Source organism: Onychostoma macrolepis, chromosome 19 (assembly GCF_012432095.1).
Source record: "Onychostoma macrolepis isolate SWU-2019 chromosome 19, ASM1243209v1, whole genome shotgun sequence".
In the NCBI taxonomy this organism is placed as follows: domain Eukaryota; kingdom Metazoa; phylum Chordata; class Actinopteri; order Cypriniformes; family Cyprinidae; genus Onychostoma; species Onychostoma macrolepis.
This window is the reverse complement of record NC_081173.1, coordinates 33,196,342-33,215,780: the sequence shown is the minus strand read 5'-3', so window position 1 is coordinate 33,215,780 and position 19,439 is coordinate 33,196,342. Positions and strand designations below refer to the sequence as shown.

At 41.5% G+C, this 19,439-nt stretch overlaps 1 protein-coding gene across 1 annotated transcript in view; it reads left to right on the top strand.

Annotated features, from left to right (window-relative positions):
* Positions 1-17,278, top strand: part of LOC131525994 (lysine-specific histone demethylase 2) — a 19,697-nt gene extending 2,419 nt beyond the window's left edge. The window contains exons 5-21 of the mRNA XM_058754039.1: positions 38-149; positions 892-1,005; positions 1,080-1,118; positions 2,293-2,455; positions 4,138-4,322; positions 4,535-4,705; positions 6,480-6,551; positions 7,143-7,277; positions 7,381-7,552; positions 7,749-7,876; positions 7,953-8,084; positions 8,462-8,536; positions 8,636-8,752; positions 8,830-8,955; positions 10,050-10,172; positions 10,255-10,407; positions 16,106-17,278. Of these exons, the coding sequence (XP_058610022.1) occupies positions 38-149; positions 892-1,005; positions 1,080-1,118; positions 2,293-2,455; positions 4,138-4,322; positions 4,535-4,705; positions 6,480-6,551; positions 7,143-7,277; positions 7,381-7,552; positions 7,749-7,876; positions 7,953-8,084; positions 8,462-8,536; positions 8,636-8,752; positions 8,830-8,955; positions 10,050-10,172; positions 10,255-10,407; positions 16,106-16,189 (2,101 nt within the window). The 3' untranslated portion in view covers positions 16,190-17,278. The remainder of the gene's footprint in view (positions 1-37; positions 150-891; positions 1,006-1,079; positions 1,119-2,292; positions 2,456-4,137; positions 4,323-4,534; positions 4,706-6,479; positions 6,552-7,142; positions 7,278-7,380; positions 7,553-7,748; positions 7,877-7,952; positions 8,085-8,461; positions 8,537-8,635; positions 8,753-8,829; positions 8,956-10,049; positions 10,173-10,254; positions 10,408-16,105) is intronic.
* The last annotated feature ends 2,161 nt before the right edge of the window (positions 17,279-19,439 follow it).

Genomic DNA, 19,439 nt, shown 5'->3' with positions numbered 1-19,439 from the left:
GCTGCGCGTCACGCTAATCGCGTCTGTGCTCCTGCAGTCACAAAGACGGATACGAGACCTTCTCCTCCTGGAAGAGGGTTTGGACCAGCAATGGCAAGAGCGAGCCCAGCCTCAAAGCCTTCATGGCTGACCAGCAGCTGCCCTACTGGGTGAGACGCCTACACAGACAGCACCTTAGCCTTCACGGTGAACATGCAGTGTGATTAAACCAAATAGAGTGTTGAGTAATTAGCTTTGTTAATGTGGTAACACTTTACAGTAAGGTTTTGTTTGTTAACTACACTAGTAAGCGTGAATACTTCAACAGCATTTATTAATCGTAGTTCATGTTAATGTCAACATATACTAATACGTTTTTAAAATCAGAAGTTGTGTCTGTTAATGTTAGTATTTTGCACAAAATCGAGTTGTCAGAAACACTGGTGAACCTAGGAATTTTTTGGGGAATTTGTGACAATCTCAACGCACCTGCAAAGTTTTTTTAGTACGTTTGTGACATCTGCAAGCCAATCTGAGCCAGTCTACCAGTTATTACCCATGATTAATAATAAAACACGTATGTATATTTTGTGTCAGGTTCTTAAATGCCCTCTGAGGTACATTTGTGTTCATGTGTATTTATTTATTTTTGTAATGTGTGAGATGTATTACAAGAGTATTTTTCTCTCGAGTTTTCATAGTGTGATTTTTGGGGAATTATACTAAATCCAACCTGCAACATAAAAACCAATCCCTGAATTTGAACATAATAAAAGGGTTAATGCACTGTGAACTAACAATGTAGACTGTGTTTTTTTAACAAACATAAACCAATATTAATAAGTGCTGTAACAATGTATTATTAGTTGATGTTAGCGGGTTTCTCGCAGGTGTTAATGGTGTGTTTCTCAGGTTCAGTGCACTAATGCTGACTGCGGGAAGTGGAGACAGCTGAGTAAAGACACGCAGCTGACGGCGGCGCTGGCCTCGTCGTACCGCTGCGGGATGAAGCTCAACAGCGTGAAGGTAAGCAGCGCTCCGCCGACGCGCTCGTGCCGGACCGTGAGCCGCTCTCTCACCTGTGTGCTTGTGCTCCGCAGGTGGAAGGAAGTGATGCGTGCGCTCAGCCGGAGGACGTGGTAAAACACTTTCACTTCACCTGCTGATGCTTCTCAGCTGTTTCAGCATTAAAGCACCAGATTATGTCCTGAAAGCTAACAGAAATGTGTTAGTGACAGACGGTGCACAAAATAACATCTAACTAATGCGTGACGAGACTAGATGACTCGATTCATGCGTTTCTTCCTCTTAAAGGGGTCATGAACTGCCTCTGTTTTTTATTTTGTACTGTTCTCTGAGATCCACTTACAATGGTATCAAGATTTTTACATCAAAACACATCATGATTGAGAAGTTATAGTCTATATTCATGCTGTTTTGACCCCCTCATCAGAACGCTGTTTGAACAGCTGTGGAGGATCGTAGACTCGGAAGTAACCGCCCACTGCTGTGATTGGCTAATAGCTGTGGAGGATTGACAGCATATATTCCTCACAGATGGACGCTGCTGTGATTTAGGTTACGCATAAATAACTCAGTACATATCAAACAATCTGTTTAACAGAGAAAGCAATAGTGATCACGAAAATAAAGTTCATTCACTCTTATAACATTGTCATCAGAAGGAAAGCAACACTCATATTTCCACGACTTGGCACTGCACAGCGTCTCGTCTTCGGAGCATTGTATTGTTTGGTCTCTGCGTAGACCTGCACGTTCGCCTCGCTCATAAACACTACATGCACAAATAAGTGGGAGGGGCTTAACAGGCAGCAGCGTAAAATCGGTGGGCGAGGCTAAACAGGCAGCGCTGTAGAAGCAGGCGTTGATCATCTTCTGTGGAGGCGGTGCTTATCAACACTATTTCATCATGTCGTTTTGGCTTTTTTGGCTCTCTCATCCTTTTTTTTTATAGTACAGTGACCTCTTATATGTCAAAAGATCAGGGGAGTTTTGGTTTCTCAGTTCATGACCCCTTTAAACTTGTTGATATCATAATTCTGCATGATTATATGGTTCGCTGCGTGTCATTATTTGCATTTATAATTGATTATTCCCTGCTGTCCATCACCCGTCAGAACCAGTTGAGATGCACAGCTTCACTTATTCACCCACATTTGTGAAAAAGCATGCAGCTTAGCAAAATCTGAGCCAGTCATGGCATTTTGGCTGTGCTGTAATCTGATTGGCTGGATGAGCTGTTTGTGTGAGGATCTGATTTGTTGTTCGGGGTGTGTGTGTGTGTGTGTTCAGCGGGTGGCCGGCGTGACGGACAGCTGGTGGCTCTCTATGCTCATTCTGCCGCCGCTGTTTAAGGACAGTCCTGCCAGTCCCTTCCTCTCCGCCTATTACCCGGACTGTGTGGGCATGAGCCCGTCTGCCTCGCCCGAGCACCGGAGAGCTGCTCCGCCTCACAGTGAGTCAGAACTGGACCTTTCATGATCAACATTATCCCATTATTGACAGATGTGCATTTCATGATGACCTAATACAGACACTACAGGCTGAATCATTGTTTTTTCATGCACTGGTCGATTTTGGAAAAAAAATAACATCTAAAATACACATTGAAGTGTTTATCTTATTGCACTTTATCTATTTGTGTCTGTATTTCAATCTTTAAAGAGTTTGTTCTCTTACAAACACCAAACTTTACAATTTTGTTCCTCTCTTTATTCAGAAGGTTTGTTCATATTTGTTACCCTGGAGCACAAAACCAGTCATAAGGGTCAATTTTTTTGTATACATCATCATCATCTGAATAAATAATCTTTCCATTGATGTATGGTTTGTTAGGATCGGACAATATTTGGCTGAGATACAACTATTTGAAAATCTGGAATCTGAGGGTGCAAAAAAATCTAAATATTGAGAAAATCATCTTTAAAGTTGTCCAAATTAATTTCTTAGCAATGCATATTACTAATCAAAAATGAAGTTTTGATATATTTACGGTAGGAAATTGGCTAAATATCTTCATGGAACATGATCTTTACTTAATATCCTGATGATTTTTGGCATAAAAGAAAAATGTATTGTTGGCTATTGCTATAAATATGCCTGTTTGTGAGCGTAGCGGTCATATTTCCTTCAGAGCAGAGAGCACCTTTCTGAAGACTCTGCTCCGCTCGCTCAATACGCTCAGCGCTGCTCACTCAACCCAAAATGCCCTTTGTTCGAGAATCTGTGGATTAAGCTAAGCAATAGTTTGGCTAAGATAATGTTTCTAAAAGCAAATTCTAAAATCCTGTAAACATTGACAGACGTTTTAATAAACCGCATTTCCCCGCAGTTTTGGTCTATTTTAATTTTAGAAAGTGTGTTTCTTTTATTAATACCACAAAATAATTCTTTAAGTGCATTTCAAGTGTTTTGAACGTTCTGTTGCACAATGTTTTTAGGAAGGTTTGCCTAGTGGCTTCAAAAACAAGACACGTTTTTAAATTAATCATTTTTATTTAATTCATTTAAATTAATGAAATTCTACAAGCTGAACGTCACCCTGAAACATAACCGCTACTTTTCGCACTACTGCTTTAATTGAGAAATGTAATGTCGGAGCGTGGTCTGAGCGTGGTCGGAGCGTGGTCGGAGCGTGGTCGGAGCGTGGTCGGAGCGTGGTCTGAGCGTGGTCTGAGCGTGGTCGGAGCGTCATCGGAGCGTGAGCGACTGAACGTTACACTGCTCCGCTTCGCTCACATGCTCTGCTTATGACTGCTTTTGTGCTCCAGGGTCACATTTCATTCTCACTGATTTATACAACATTTTGCTCCTAAAAACATGGTGAAAATGTTTGTTTTCTGTCTGTTGACAGTATTTTCTGATTAATGGAGTGATAAAAAGAGAAATCCAAAATCTCTTCTGCAAAAACCTTTAACTCTAATATGACAACAAAATCAAACAAGAATTATGAGCCAATGTTCAGAGCTCGGAGCCCTCCCCTCGGACAGCACGCCAAATATGCATAAACTTTATTCTATTTATTATATGTAAGTGTGAACTCATGACTTGGGGTTTATTGAGCAGATATTGGCTTGTAGTGTGAATAGTGAACGTCACCGTCGCAGTGATTGATTGTGTGTGTGTGTTCATCCGTAGTCCCCGGACTCTCGCCCTATTTCCAGCCCTTCTATCAGCCGAACGAGTGTGGGAAAGCCCTGTGTGTCAGACCCGACATGATGGAGCTGGACGAGCTGTACGAGTTCCCCGAGTTCTCCAGAGATCCCACCATGTATCTGGCGCTGAGGAACCTGGTGCTGGCGGCCTGGAACCGAGACTGCAAGGTGCCCGATGTTTGCTCGTCCGTTCACATGCTGCAGCGGGATGCTCAAGAGGCTTTCTCTGGAGTTTGTGTGTTGACTTTCCCCTCGTTATCATGTTTGTAAGCAGTGCAGGAGATCCGAGCAGGTCTGGGCTTGTGTGAGTCTGTCAGGGCAGATGAACCCCAGAGGATGCTGGATTGTGTTGATGTGGTGTTTCTTTCTCTCTCTCTCAGGAGGTTCTGACGCTGCAGAAGTGCGCTCCTCATGTGATCGTGCGTGGTTTGGTGCGCGTCCGCTGTGTGCAGGAGCTGGACCGGGTTCTGTACTTCATGACCCGGAAGGGCCTCATCAACACCGGAGCGCTGCAGATCAAGTGGCCGCTGCTGCCAGAGTCACAGCACCACGTGAGACAAACAGTCTTTCTGTCTGACAGACACGAGAGAGAATCATCGCACACATCTCAACATGTCAGGAGAGTTCAGGGGAAAGTGTCTTAAAGGGTCATATGATGCGATTTCAGGTTTTCCTTTGGAGCCTTTGGAGTGTTACAAGCTGTTTGTGCATATATAAGATCGTTATAGTCGCAAACCCAAAGAGATATTCTTTTTAAAAATTAAGACTCTTCCACACCTTCCTAAAACGCCTCATTCAAACACGCCTCACATGTCTACGTCACGGTGTGGGAAGATTTGCATAACACCGGCCAAATGTTTACACAAAGAAAGAAGGCGTAACTTTTATTCTCGCTGTAGTATTGTTGTCGTGGAGACACTGTGTGTTTCCAAATATGGTACGGGGTGTAACATTTCGTCACATGCTTGAGATATTCGGCCAATCACAGCACACTGGATAGCTGGCCAATCAGAGCACAGCGTGTTTCTCAGAACGATGAGCTTCGTAAAAAAAGAACGTGTTTCAGAAAGGCAGGACATAGAGGAGCAACAATAATGTACAGTATGTGGAAAATAATGTGTTTTTTGAACCTTAAACGCATTACATTACACCAAATACACAAAATAATGTTATTTTTAGCATCGTCATATGACCCCTTTAAGGGGACAGTGTCCTAATGCAAGGGGCCGTTCACATATTAGTGCATTTAAAGCATGAGGCTCAGAGCAAAAAATGTAAGTTTTTTTTTTTTTTTTTTTTTTAATTATTTGAATGTTGAACTTCCATGTTTTTAGTGTGCTGTCATGAGTGTAGAACGCAGTGCAGTTGAGTGCACAAACACACTGTAAAGTGACTCCGGCGGCTGAGTATTAACGATCTCTCTGTGTGTAACGATCTCTCTGTGTGTAACGATCTCTCTGCGTGTAACGATCTCTCTGCGTAACGATCTCTCCGTGTGTAACGATCTCTCCGTGTGTAACGATCTCTCTGTGTGTAACGATCTCTCCGTGTGTAACGATCTCTCCGTGTGTAACGATCTCTCCGTGTGTAACGATCTCTCTCTGCGTGTAACGATCTCTCTGTGTGTAACGATATCTCTCCGTGTGTAACGATATCTCTCCGTGTGTAACGATCTCTCCGTGTGTAACGATCTCTCTCTGCATGTAACGATCTCTGTGTGTAATGATCTCTGTGTAATGATCTCTCTCTGCGTGTAACGATCTCTCTCTGCGTGTAACGATCTCTCTGTGTGTAATGATCTCTCTCTGCGTGTAACGATCTCTCTGCGTGTAACGATCTCTGTGTGTAACGATCTCTCTCTGCGTGTAACGATCTCTCTCTGCGTGTAATGATCTCTCTCTGCGTGTAATGATCTCTCTGCGTGTAACGATCTCTGTGTGTAATGATCTCTCTCTGCGTGTAATGATCTCTCTCTGCGTGTAATGATCTCTCCGTGTGTAACGATCTCTCCGTGTGTAACGATCTCTCTCTGTGTGTAACGATCTCTCTCTGCGTGTAACGATCTCTCTGCGTGTAACGATCTCTCTGTGTGTAACGATCTCTCTCTGTGTGTAACGATCTCTCTGCGTGTAACGATCTCTCTCTGCGTGTAACGATCTCTCTCTGCGTGTAACGATCTCTCTGTGTGTAATGATCTCTCTCTGCGTGTAATGATCTCTCTCTGCGTGTAATGATCTCTCCGTGAGTAACGATCTCTCTCCGTGTGTAACAATCTCTGCGTGTAACGATCTCTCCGCATGTATCGATTTCTCCGTGTCTGTGCAGAAGGTGCTGGTCATCGGCGCTGGTGCTGCGGGGCTCGCTGCTGCTAGACAGCTCCAGAACTTCGGCATGCAGGTACAACACACATAAACCACCTGAAGCACTTCTGCACATGGACTGGCTTCACTGACACCCATGATCCTGTTTACAGTTGATGAACAACTTAGTTACGCTATATATATATTATTTTGAGAATAAAGTCAACACTACAAGAATAAAGTCATAGCAATACGAGATCAATCATCATAATATTTTGAGAATAAAGTAATGTATTGCATGAATAAAATTATTAATGTGAAAATTCCAATGTTATAAACAGTAATGATAATGATGATCTTGAAGTAGCTCCAACTGGGTTAACTGATTGATTTATGAGAGTAATAAAACACATTTTGGCATTGTTGTATACCTAACTTTTATTTCTTCCATCTGTCCTAGATGAGATGTTTTGACTTTATTATAAAACACTGTCGTAGTTCTCGACTGTTTAGGGTGAGGCTGAAAAAGTCAAAAAGTATTGTCTCTGAAATAATTACATTGTTTCTTGAAAATAAAAATAATCATTATACATTGTCCGTCCAGTCAGAATGAATAGTCTGTTTATGAACGGTCTGTTTTATAAGGTGTGTTTGGTTCTTTGTGGTCTGTTCTCTGATTGGTGAACAGGTGGTGGTTCTGGAGGCCAGGGAGCGAATCGGAGGGCGAGTTTGGGACGATGCGTCGCTGGGCATGACGGTGGGCCGCGGAGCTCAGATCGTCAACGGCTGCGTTAACAACCCCATCGCTCTGATGTGTGAGCAGGTAACACACACACACACACTGTGGTTTGGTGTGCTGTTAGTGTGTGTGTGTGTGTGTGTGTGTGTGTGTGTGACGTCTCTGCTGTGCTTCTGCTTGTGTTGAGTTGGGTCTGCGGATGCACACTCTGGGCGTCCGCTGCGAGCTCCTTCAGGAAGGCGGACGCATCACCGATCCGGCTCTGGACAAACGCATGGACTTTCACTTTAACGGTGTGCTGGATGCCGTATCCGAGTGGAGGAAAGACAAGCCGCAGTCCCAGGATGCACCACTGGGCGGTGAGACTCACCTCATGTGACCTGTCCTGTCACTTATGATCCAAGTTTTTGGTTAATTGTGTTAATTTGTTATTCACTTTGTTCTTGTCATGAAGATGTAGCCCTGCTACTGACACAGAGTTCGAATAATACTACTACTACAGTTCAGGGTAAAACTGATGGGAGTTTGTCTGTTCATTTTGTGCCGGATGTTCAGAGAAGATCCAGGAAGTGTACAAGACGTTCCTGCAGGAGTCTGGACTTCAGTTCACTGACCTGGAGGAGAAAGTTCTGCACTTCCATCTCAGTAACCTGGAATACGCCTGCGGAAGCACACTGGACCAGGTGTGTGTGTGTTAGTATATGTGTGTGTGTGTGTGTGTGTGAGTGTGATTTTCATGTAATGTGTGTGTGTGTTCAGGTGTCGGCGCGCTCATGGGATCATAACGAGTGTTTTGCTCAGTTCTCTGGAGATCACACGCTACTCACTGACGGATACTCGTCTGTCCTGCACAAACTCGCTCAGGGACTCGACATCCGGCTCAGTACTGCGGTACTTCACCCCACACAGACACGCGCATGCACACGCACACACACGCACACACACACAGAAAGACAGACTCACTCACTCGCTCTCAACCCTACACCCAACCCTACCCCTTACAGGAAACTTTCTGCAGTTTTAGATTTTCAAAAAACTTCATTCTGTGTGATTTATTAGCTTGTTTACCCATGACACGAGTCCCCATGAGTCTGTGTGTATTCAGGTTTAAGTCCCCACCTGAATAGAAAAACAGGTACACACACACACACACACACACACACACACTCTCTCACTCTCACTCACTCACACTCACATGTGCGCACACAGACAGTGCTGTTTTTCACCCCGTCACTCATGTGCTCACTCTCAGGTGTGTGTGTGTGCAGGTGCAGCATGTGGATTACTCTGGAGAGGGAGTGACGGTGATGTCCAGCTGCGGCTCTCGCTGGAGCGCACAGAAGGTTCCTCACACACACACACACACACACTGGTGACTCTGTCGTGTTGTTACTCCTTGTCCGCTCCCGTGAGTGTGTCGTCTGACGGCTGCTGTGTCGCAGGTTCTGGTGACGGTGCCGCTGGCTCTGCTGCAGAAGAACCTCATCGGGTTCAGTCCTCCTCTGCCTGACAGGAAGCTCAAAGCCATCCACAGTCTGGGAGCCGGAGTCATTGAGAAGGTGAGCGAGTGTCCGTGTCAGTGTTTGTTAATGTCTCTCGCCCGCTGAAGCGCTCACCGCTCCTCGCTGTGTTTCAGGTGGCGCTCCAGTTCCCTACACGCTTCTGGGACGTTAAAATCCAGGGAGCGGATTATTTCGGCCACGTCCCACCCTGTCCGGAGAAGAGAGGCCTGTTCAGTGTGTTCTACGACATGTGTCCGCAGGTGCGCTGCTCGTTTCTGCACGCTTGGTGAATTGAGATTAACCCTCAGAAAAATGCTGATCAAATTCAGTATTATATGTGATGTTTTACTAATGTCTCTTGCACAACACAGTTCTGTATTTGAGGTCATAAATTTACATACAGCTAGAAGAATTCTAAACGTTTTCACCCCTGGCTCTTAAAGGGGACATCAGATGCCATTTTCCACTAGTTCTTATGTCTCTTTAGGGTCTTCGTGAAATGTCTGCAATGTACTTTGGTTAAAATTCCTCAATTGTAGTGTAAAATGACACCCTTTTTACCCTGTCAAACACAGCTCTGTTCACAGCGACCCGTTTCGGTGCATGTTCCTTTAAATGAATACTGGACAGTCTGCCAGAGGCCGTGGGCAGGGTTATGACGTCATACTGCTCAGAAAATCAAAAAGGCTTGATAATTGAGACTGAGTTTAGGTTTTTTGGGGATTAAAAAAAGGAGTGAATGGGTTTCATCACTGTAGGGTGGTTGTGTTCACACACTGCCAACACATTTATATGCAAACACTAGATGAAAGTGAATTTTGCATCCAGTGTCCCCTTGAAAGGGACAGTTCACCCAAAAATTAAATTTTTTCATTATTTAAGCCCTCATATTGTTCAAACCTGTACGAGTTTTTCTTCTGCTGAACTCAAAAGAAGAGAATTTGAAGAATGTTGGAAAAGAAAAGTTTTGGCAACCATTGACTTTAATATTATGGGAAAAAATATGGCAATCAATGGGGACCAGAAACTGTTCAGTTTGTAACATTATTCAAAACATCATCTTTTGAGGAAAGAAAGAACGATCATTTTTGGGTGAACTGGCCCTGCATCGTGCCGCTTTAAGAAAACATTCATAGATGTTCCAGGTAACGACACACAATGTGTAAACTTTTGAACTGGCTCATGTGTGTAAATTCAGCTATTATTTTGTCTTGGGGACGATATGTAAACATCTGCGGTGTTAAATAGCTTATTCAGAGAAGGACCAAATAAAAACATCATGCAGTTCTTCTTTTGTTAATAACTGTAATGCTTGCTGATTCCTCGGGTCGTGTGTGTGTGTGTGTGTGCGCAGGGCGAGGAGTGTGTGCTGATGGCGGTGGTCACCGGCGAGGCTCTGTCTCTGCTCAGGGATCTTCAGGACTCTCAGGTGGTGGATCTGTGCATGAGTGTCCTCAGAGAGCTCTTCCAGGAGCAGGTGACGTGTGTCCGTCGTTTTCTCGTGACGCTCGGGACTCAGACCGCCGCAGCTCACCTGTGTTTCTGACTCTGTGCCGCAGGAGGTTCCGGATCCGCTCCGGTTCCTGGTGACCCGCTGGAGCACAGACCCGTGGGCTCAGATGTCCTACAGCTTCGTGAAGACGGGCGGCAGCGGCGAGGCCTACGACATCATCGCTGAAGACGTGCAGGGCAAGCTTTTCTTCGCCGGAGAGGTGAGGCATTTGAATTAGTGTTCATTTTCTCAGCTATTTTCAATTTTAGTCTTATCCTGTGTTAAATGTCCTTGTTAGTTTTTATATATTTAGTCAACCTTATCCCATTTTATTTCAGTCGACTAACCCCTGGTTTCACAGACAAGGTTTAAGCCTAGTCCCAGACTAAAATGTAAGTCTGAGCTGTTTCAACTGAAAGAAACTTGCACTGACTGATCTTTAAATATATCAGTGCCTTTGCTTTGTCTCAAGATGCACACCAGTAGTGTTTCTTAATAAGGAATGCTTATAAAAATGACTCAGATATCCTAATTGAACTATGGCCTAATCCTGGCTTAGACTAAACCCTGTCTGTGAAACCGGGCCTAAATGTCTCAGCAATTTAGTCCAGTTTTAGTTAAAGGTGCTGTATGTAGGATTTTGACTCTACTAAAGCATAAAAATAGCATAACATGTTTGTAGATATTTAAGAAACATGCTAAGTTAACATACTTGTTTATCTGAAAAACAATGCTACAGTCAGTTATTCTCCGGCCCGGAATGTCTGTGTTTGTTATGGTTTGTGAAACCCGCCCACTGCCAGTTTACCCAGTTGTATTTCAGCTCCCCGGGTTGCCAGTTGGTGGGAAACAGCGTATTGAATTTCATTCATCGGCATCTGTGTGTCTTTAATCTGGCAACCTGCGTGTGCGTCAAGTCTGAGGAGGAGGGGCCGGGTGAAAAAGACTCTCCAATATTATGAATTTGGACTACAATACCTAGTTCACCCTGTAATGATCGGCCTTATCGGCCGAATTACATAGATTTAAAATGGGGTCAGATTAAACTGTGTGAGGTAAAATAAGTGTTTTAAAAGATGAGACAACAACAAAGGTAGAAGGAATAAATAGTGTATTTACAAACTTCACAAAGAACTTAAAACAACACAATAAAACAGAAATCCTAGGCTGTTAAAAGCACAGAGTCTTTCAGTTCCATACCGTTAAAACAGTCCTTAAGAAATCCAGCGTGCTGTAAGATCCAATGCAAAAGTGTCCACCGGTGTATATACAATCCAAAGAAAGTGATAATCCAAAACAGGTGAGATGCTGGAATGGAAAGTCCTTAAAACAACTCCTCAATCCAGCTGGTGCAGTCCTTTGGTCACTGACCCCGATTATTTTGCATGCATGCATATTCTCACACACTCACTCACTCACTCACACTCACACACACACACACTCACACTCACACACACACACACACACACACACACACACACACACACTCACACTCACACTCACACTGCACTCTCTCACACACACACACACACACACACACACACACACACACACACACACACTCACACGCACACTCACACTCGCACTCGCACTCTCTCACACACACACACACACACACACACACACACACACACTCACACTCGCACTCTCTCTCACACACACACACACACACACACACACACACTCAGTCACTCACACTGTCACACACACACTCACTCACTCACTCACACTCTCTCTCACACACGCCTCACACACACACACACACACACACACACACACACACGCTCTCTCACACACACACACACACACACACACACACACACACACACACACACACTCATAAAGACAGTCCATTGCTGCCATCTACTGGTGTAACACTGTACCTGCTCTGACTAGTGCTGATACCTGCTGCTGAAATATTATCATTATATAATCAGTGGCATAAAACACTCTTAAAATGACAATAATATCATTTATCGCAATTAATTCTGGGGCAATATATCGGCAAACAAAAAGTAGTTATGGTGACCGGCCTACAAGAGACACCAAAAATAAAGGCAGTGGGGTAAGAAAGCGTACTGTTCTTGTTACCTAAACACAGAATAACAAAAACACTCAAACTGAAGACTGTTATTCAAAACCATGGGCTGACTGTATTGTTCATGCCTAGTTGTTTTCAAGGCAAGGCAAGTTTATTTATATAGCGCATGTCATACACAGTGGTAATTCAAAGTGCTTTACATAAAAGGAAGTGAAATAGTCATAAAAAAAATAAATAAATAAATAAATATATATATATATATATATATATATATATATATATATATATAATAATCACAATAATACAAAACAAGGAATTAAAACCAATAATAATAATGATATAAAATGTTATTTAAAATGAATTTAAAACGGTTAAGAATAGAAAATGATTATACATAGTGCAATCAGTTCGGACGTAGCACAGTGCTCATTCAACAAATGCACAGCTAAACAGATGAGTTTTGAGTCTGGATTTAAAAGTGGCTAATGTTTTAGCACATCTGATCTCTTCTGGAAGCTGGTTCCAACTGCGGCGGCATAATAGCTAAAAGCAGACTCCCCTTGTTTTGTGTGAACCCTTGGTATTTCTAACTGACTCGATCCTAATGATCTGAGTGGTCTGTTAGGTTTATATTCAGTGAGCATATCTCCAATGTATTTAGGTCCTAGGCCATTTAGAGATTTATAAACGAGTAGAAGTACTTTAAAATCAATCCTAAATGTAACTGGAAGCCAGTGTAAGGACCTGAGGACTGGTGTGATATGCTCAGATGTTCTGGTTCTAGTCAGAATCCTGGCAGCAGCGTTCTGGATGAGCTGCAGCTGTCTAATGGTCTTCTTTGGAAGGAGACCATTACAATAATCCACCCTGCTGGTGATAAAGGCATGAACCAGTTTCTCCAAGTCTTGACTTGGCTTGATGCGTTGGACTTAAGTCCTTTGTCTGAACTTTGTCCTTTTAATTATTTATTTTTCAATTCACCTAGAACTTCTGGAAGGGGTGGAGGTATTGCAACAGTGTACAAAAATCATTATAAATGTAGTCAACTGCCGTCCAGGAAATATACTAGTTTTGAAATGCAATTATTTAGGGTTGATTCTGTCTCTTCTTTGAGTTTTTGTCTATCACAGTTCCCACTTGTGATCATTTTCTTATTCTTGGTGATTTTAATATACATGTGTGCTGTCCCTCTAAGCCATTGGCTAGTGAATTTTTGCAGTTGATCGATTCATTTAATTTTACTCAGTTTGTGTCAGGATCTACTCATAGAGCTGGCCATACTCTCGATCTTGTATTGTCCTTGGGTCTCTCTGTTACTAATGTTGTGGTAAATGATGCTTGTTTTTCTGATCATTTCTTTGTTTGTTTTGATGCTGTATTTCCTTCGCTGAATTCAGTAAGCAATAGGTCTGGCCACTCTACTCGTCTTATAAATACCTCAACTGTTGATAAATTTTCAGAGGCCTTTTCTGCCTCTTCATTTTGCCATGACTTAGAGTTTTCTTCTCAGAACCATAGTGTGGAAGGGTATTTTAATTCTTTTAATTCGGTTTGTACAGAAATTTTAGATGAGATAGCACCCTTAAAATATAGGGAATCAAATAAACAATCACAGCCGTGGATGAATGATGAAATTCGTACCTCAAGGAAAATTTGCAGAAGGGCTGAACGAAAGATAGAAGAAGAAAGATAGGTTGCAAGTTTCATTTGATATATTAAGAGAAGCCCTGGCAAAATTTCAGTCTATTGTGAAGGTTGCAAAAGCAAAATATTTTTCAAATATAATTAATAAGAACTCAAACAAGCCTAATGTCTTATTTAGTACAATTAATAAAGTGATTTTTCCTGCACCTACTAATTGTCTAGAGCCTACTCAAAAGATGTGTGAGGATTTTCTGCAATTCTTTGTAAACAAAGTTGATAATCTTCGGTTAAAGATTATCTCAGTAACGATCTTTCACGCTGAGTTAAATTATCAGAGTTCATTTTGTAGATTTGAACCTATTTCTTTACCTCTGTTAGAACATATATTAAGGCACACTAAGCCGGCTGCACATCCGTTTGATCCTCTTCCTCCTCGGCTGTTGTTAAATTTGTTTGATCTTTTAGGTAAAACTATTCTATCTCTTCTTAATAGTAGTTTAATTAATGGAAATGTCCCTGTTTGTTTTAAACATGCAGTAGTGCAGCCACTTCTTAAGAAACCGAATTTAGATTGTACTGTTTTAAGTAATTACCGACCTATATTGAAACTTCCTTTCTTATCGAAAATTTTAGAGAAGGTTGTTTTGTCCCAGCTTGCGTCATATTTAGATACGAATGCTGTTATAGATATGTTCCAGTCAGGTTTTAGGTCTCTTCATAGTACAGAATCCGCCCTTCTTAAGGTTTTAATGATATTTTTGGCAGTTGATTCAGGAAAGGTAGTTATTCTTATTTTACTTGATCTCACAGCTGCTTTTGATACAGTTGATTATGGTATTTTATTGCAGCGTTTGGAAGATGTTGTTGTCAGGGTACTGCCTTAGATTGGTTCAAATCATACTTAAATGATAGATCTTTCTCGGTTTGCCTTGGAGATTTGTGTTCGACATCAGCTAAATTATGTAGTGGTGTGCCTCAGGGTCTATTCTTGGGCCTATTTTATTTTCATTATATATGGGCCCTTTGGGTTCAATTTTTGTAAATATAATATTATGTATCATTTATATGCAGATGATACTCAGTTATATATCCCAGTAGATCCAAGTGCATCTCAATCTTTTGAGGAACTTGTTCAGTGTTTAGGTGAGATAAAAGCCTGGTTGGCAAGCAACTTTCTTCATCTTAATACTAATAAGACTGAGTGTGTTGTTTTTGGACCTTCCTCTGCTTCCAAGGAAATTATAAGTAGGTTGGCCTCTATGAAGATAAGTGTTTCAGATCATGTTAAGAATTTGGGTGTTACAATGGATTCAGCTTTAGTTTTAGATAAACAGGTTTCTAGTGTTGTGAAGGCTGCCTTTTATCAACTTAGAATTATTTCTAAACTGAAATCTATTGTTTCTTTTAAGGACCTGGAGACTCTTATTCATGCTTTTGTGTCATCATGCATCGATTACTGTAATTCTGTATATATAGGTATCTCACAGGGTCAGTTATCTCGTCTTCAATTAGTACAAAATGCTGCTGCCAGACTTTTGACGCATACAAAGAAGAGAGAGAGAACTGCTCCAGTTTTAGTTTCTTTACACTGGTTGCCTGTAGAATTTAGAATTGAATTCAAGGTTTTGTTGATGGTTTTTAAAGCGTTGCATGGCATTTCTCCAAAATTCAAGAAACTTGAGATCTTCGACTCAGATGATTCTTCATGTTCCTAAAACGAGATTAAAATCTAAGGGCGATAGGGCCTTTTCAGTGGCTGCTCCCCGTTTATGGAACCCTCTCCCAATGCATATTAAATCCTCCCCATCTGTGGATGCTTTTAAGTCTAGATTGAAATGGTATCTTTTTAGTAGAGCTTTTGGAGTTGATTAGAGGGATCAGGTTGTACTTTTTAATGTTGAATTTTGTTGAATTGTTGTTGAATTTTGTTTTTGTGACTGTATGTTTTGAGGCTGGTAAGCACTTTGGTCAACGGCAGTTGTTTTAAATGTGCTATAAAAATAAAATTTGTATTGTATTGTATCGACTGTAAACAAAACATCTTTCAATGTTTTTGAGATGATAGTATGCTGATTTAGTTACTGCTTTGACATGACTACTGAAAATAAGGTCTGTCTCCAGAATCACCCCAAGATTGTTGACTTGTTTTTTAGTTGATTGACCCCTAGAGTCAAGATGATTAATTTCAGATGATTATTTCCAGCGTTGTTAATGTGTTGCTGTGTTTCTGCAGGCCACAAACAGACACTTTCCTCAGACGGTGACGGGAGCGTATCTGAGCGGAGTGCGCGAGGCCAGCAAGATCGCAGCGCTTTAGCAGCATCTCACATCACGACCGTCACACACTCGTCACACACCCGTCACACACCCGTCACACTATTGTCACACCTCTGCTGGAGCGTCTCACATCACACTGATCCAGAACCAGCTCACCACAAGATGGTGTGATCACCACTACAGGTGACCGGAACACACACACAGAGAGAGAGACACATATACACACACACACACAGAGGGAGAGAGACACACACACATATACACACACACACACACACACAGAGAGAGACACACATACACACACACACACACAGAGAGAGAGACACACACACACACACACACACAGAGAGAGAGACACACACACACACACACACACACAGAGAGAGACACATATACACACAGAGAGAGAGAGAGACACACACATACACACACACACACACACACACACACACACAGAGAGAGAGACACACACACACACACACATATATATACACACACACACACACACACACACAGAGACACATAGACACACATACACACACACACACAGACACAGAGAGACACACACACACACACACAGACAGAGAGAGAGACACATATACACACACACAGTGAGAGAGAGAGACACACACACACATATATATACACACACACACACACACACACACACACACAGACAGAGAGAGACACATATACACACAGAGAGAGAGAGACACACACACACAGAGAGACCCATATATACACACACACACACACACAGAGGGAGAGAGAGAGAGAGAGAGACACACACACTGCCTGCAGGTCTTTTACTGACTGAATCGATGATCATTTCTCCTTTGACGGTTTTGAAGTTGTTAAACATCACAGTTCATCATGTTATGAGCTGTTTTTTTATTTCACAGCTGAAATGATGTTAATTGATGTGATTTTCTGCTGACTGTGGAATTATGGGTTTTGTATGATTATGTAAAGAGATGCACATGAAACTTTCCTCTGTAAATTCTTTTGTCGTTTGTTCAAATTATGGAAATATTTTTGCCTAATTACACGTTTTGAAACAGGCTCAGTTTTGTTGTGTTAAGATCCTTTGTTCCACTAAAAGTATTAAAAATAAATTATTATAAACTCATTTTGCCTTTTGATTGAGTTTGTATCCGAGTGTCTGTGAAGAACTGCAGTGATTCTAGTGTGGTTTATTTACTAAAGTAACTGTAGGAAGAGTACAGAATATTTGAATAGATTTACACTTTCATTTAGCAAAATCATATTATTTACATCATAAATCACATGAAGTCAGCACAACTCAATATCACGTGATTGGCGCTAGTCTAATTTGATAATAAATGAAATGTAATTTAAATAAAAATAAGTATGATGGACAAGACAGCCAAAGGACATGCTTTTTAATTTCATTTTATTTAAAGTTCAAGCGATTCACTCGCAAAAACCGGTTCAAAAGAGCCATTCGTTTTCGAATCTGAACATCACGTGTCATGACTTTAAGAAGCACGTAGTGATGAAACAGAGCTTTTCAAAACTCAGAATCAGTTACTGTGTTTCGGAGCGTGTATCACGGATCATACTATATAGCGAATAAGTATGTTTGAATCCTCAGTATTCATAAAAGAGTAGGCGAGAGATCCCCGGATGTCCTACTGCTTCAGCCCAGATTCTGAAGTGTTCATCGATGGACACTTTTCAATCCCAGAAGCCCACGGGGCAGAGGAGACGTCATCATCAAACGGGACGGAGAACAGCGACGAGGGTGTTCACCAACGTGAGTATTACAAACCAAAATCCCGTGTTAAAATCTAATTTGTTGAACTATACTGTAGAGTAAATTGTTGAGTTGCTGAAGGTGTTAGACGCTAGACAGTACAGTATATTTGTGACTTTTCAGTAAAAACACGTTTTATTATGTATAGCAAACAGCAGAGCTCCAGTAAACACACGCACATCTCCGAAGTGAATTTACATAAACCATACATCTTAAAGACGATTACTAAATGTCTATTTAACAACTGACAGGAAAAGGTTTTAAAAGTGTTGCAGATGAGCGCAGCTATAGACATGAAGCAGTGATGTATGTGAGCTGTTGTGTAGAATCACTGCTCTGGACTACTCGTGCTAACCGCGGTTCCCTTTCAATGTCTGTGTTTGATTCTGCCAGATCAACTTATTGATCACGAGCCCAACATCCAGCGAGGCAGCAAAACATTGTCTATCAGAGGGAAGACGTCTTTCACTGCTGTAAGTTAATACTGTTGAAAAGAGAAAAAATAGACTACATTTTTATAAAAATTAACATCTAGTGTATTCTTAAAATTGGACCCAAGTACAAATTTTAGGACCAGAAGTAGCCCACACCTTTAAGTTTTTTTTAATTGAAAAATATGCATTTTCATTCATTCATAGGCTATATGGTTGCAATAAAATTTTAGTTAAAAAATGTAAGTGCCATTGTTTAAAGTGCCCCTGTTATTTAATAAAAACATTATTCTTCCGCCAAACAATGTAGTTCCTCAGAAACTGTTGTGGTTGCAACAAAGTGGTTGCCGAGCAACACACAGATGTAAACAAAGGTGTATGTGTGACCCTGGAAAACCAGTCTTAAGTGTCAATTTTTCGAAATTGAGATTTATACATCGTCTGAAAGCTGAATAAATAGCTTTCCATTGATGTATGGTTTGTTAGGATCGGACAATATTTGGCTGAGATACAACTATTTGAAAGTCTGGAATCTGAGGGAGCAAAAAAATCTAAATATTGAGAAAATCACCTTTAAAGTTGTTCAAATGAAGTTCTTAATGCATATTACTAATCAAAAATGAAGTTTTGATATTTACGGTAAGAAATGTACAAAATATCTTCAGCTGTGTGACTTCTGCTAACGACATGTCGTAGAGACGCATTTTGTTGATCAATGCTCTTCTAAATTCAGAAAAATCTGTGCGTGCTGAGGGTAAGCTCTGGGATAGCCTCTCTATATCTTTAGGTCCTAGTGTTTTGGCAACAGTTTGTACTTGCACAACAGAAGAGTTGAGAGGAACACTGTCAGTTTCCTCAATTCTCTGAGATCTTCTCCTAGCACCACACACATTGACCGAATTTACAGGCACATCAATTACTGATTGGAGAGCTACATCTCTTTCAAAGAATGCTTGTAAATCAGGGTAAATGTTATCCGGCTGACTAACTTCCACATCAGTTTTTGCTACAGCTTTGTTGCGGTTCAATTTCTTAGTCAAAGAGGATACTCTAGCTTGAAGCTCATTGTTCTGTTTCTCTAG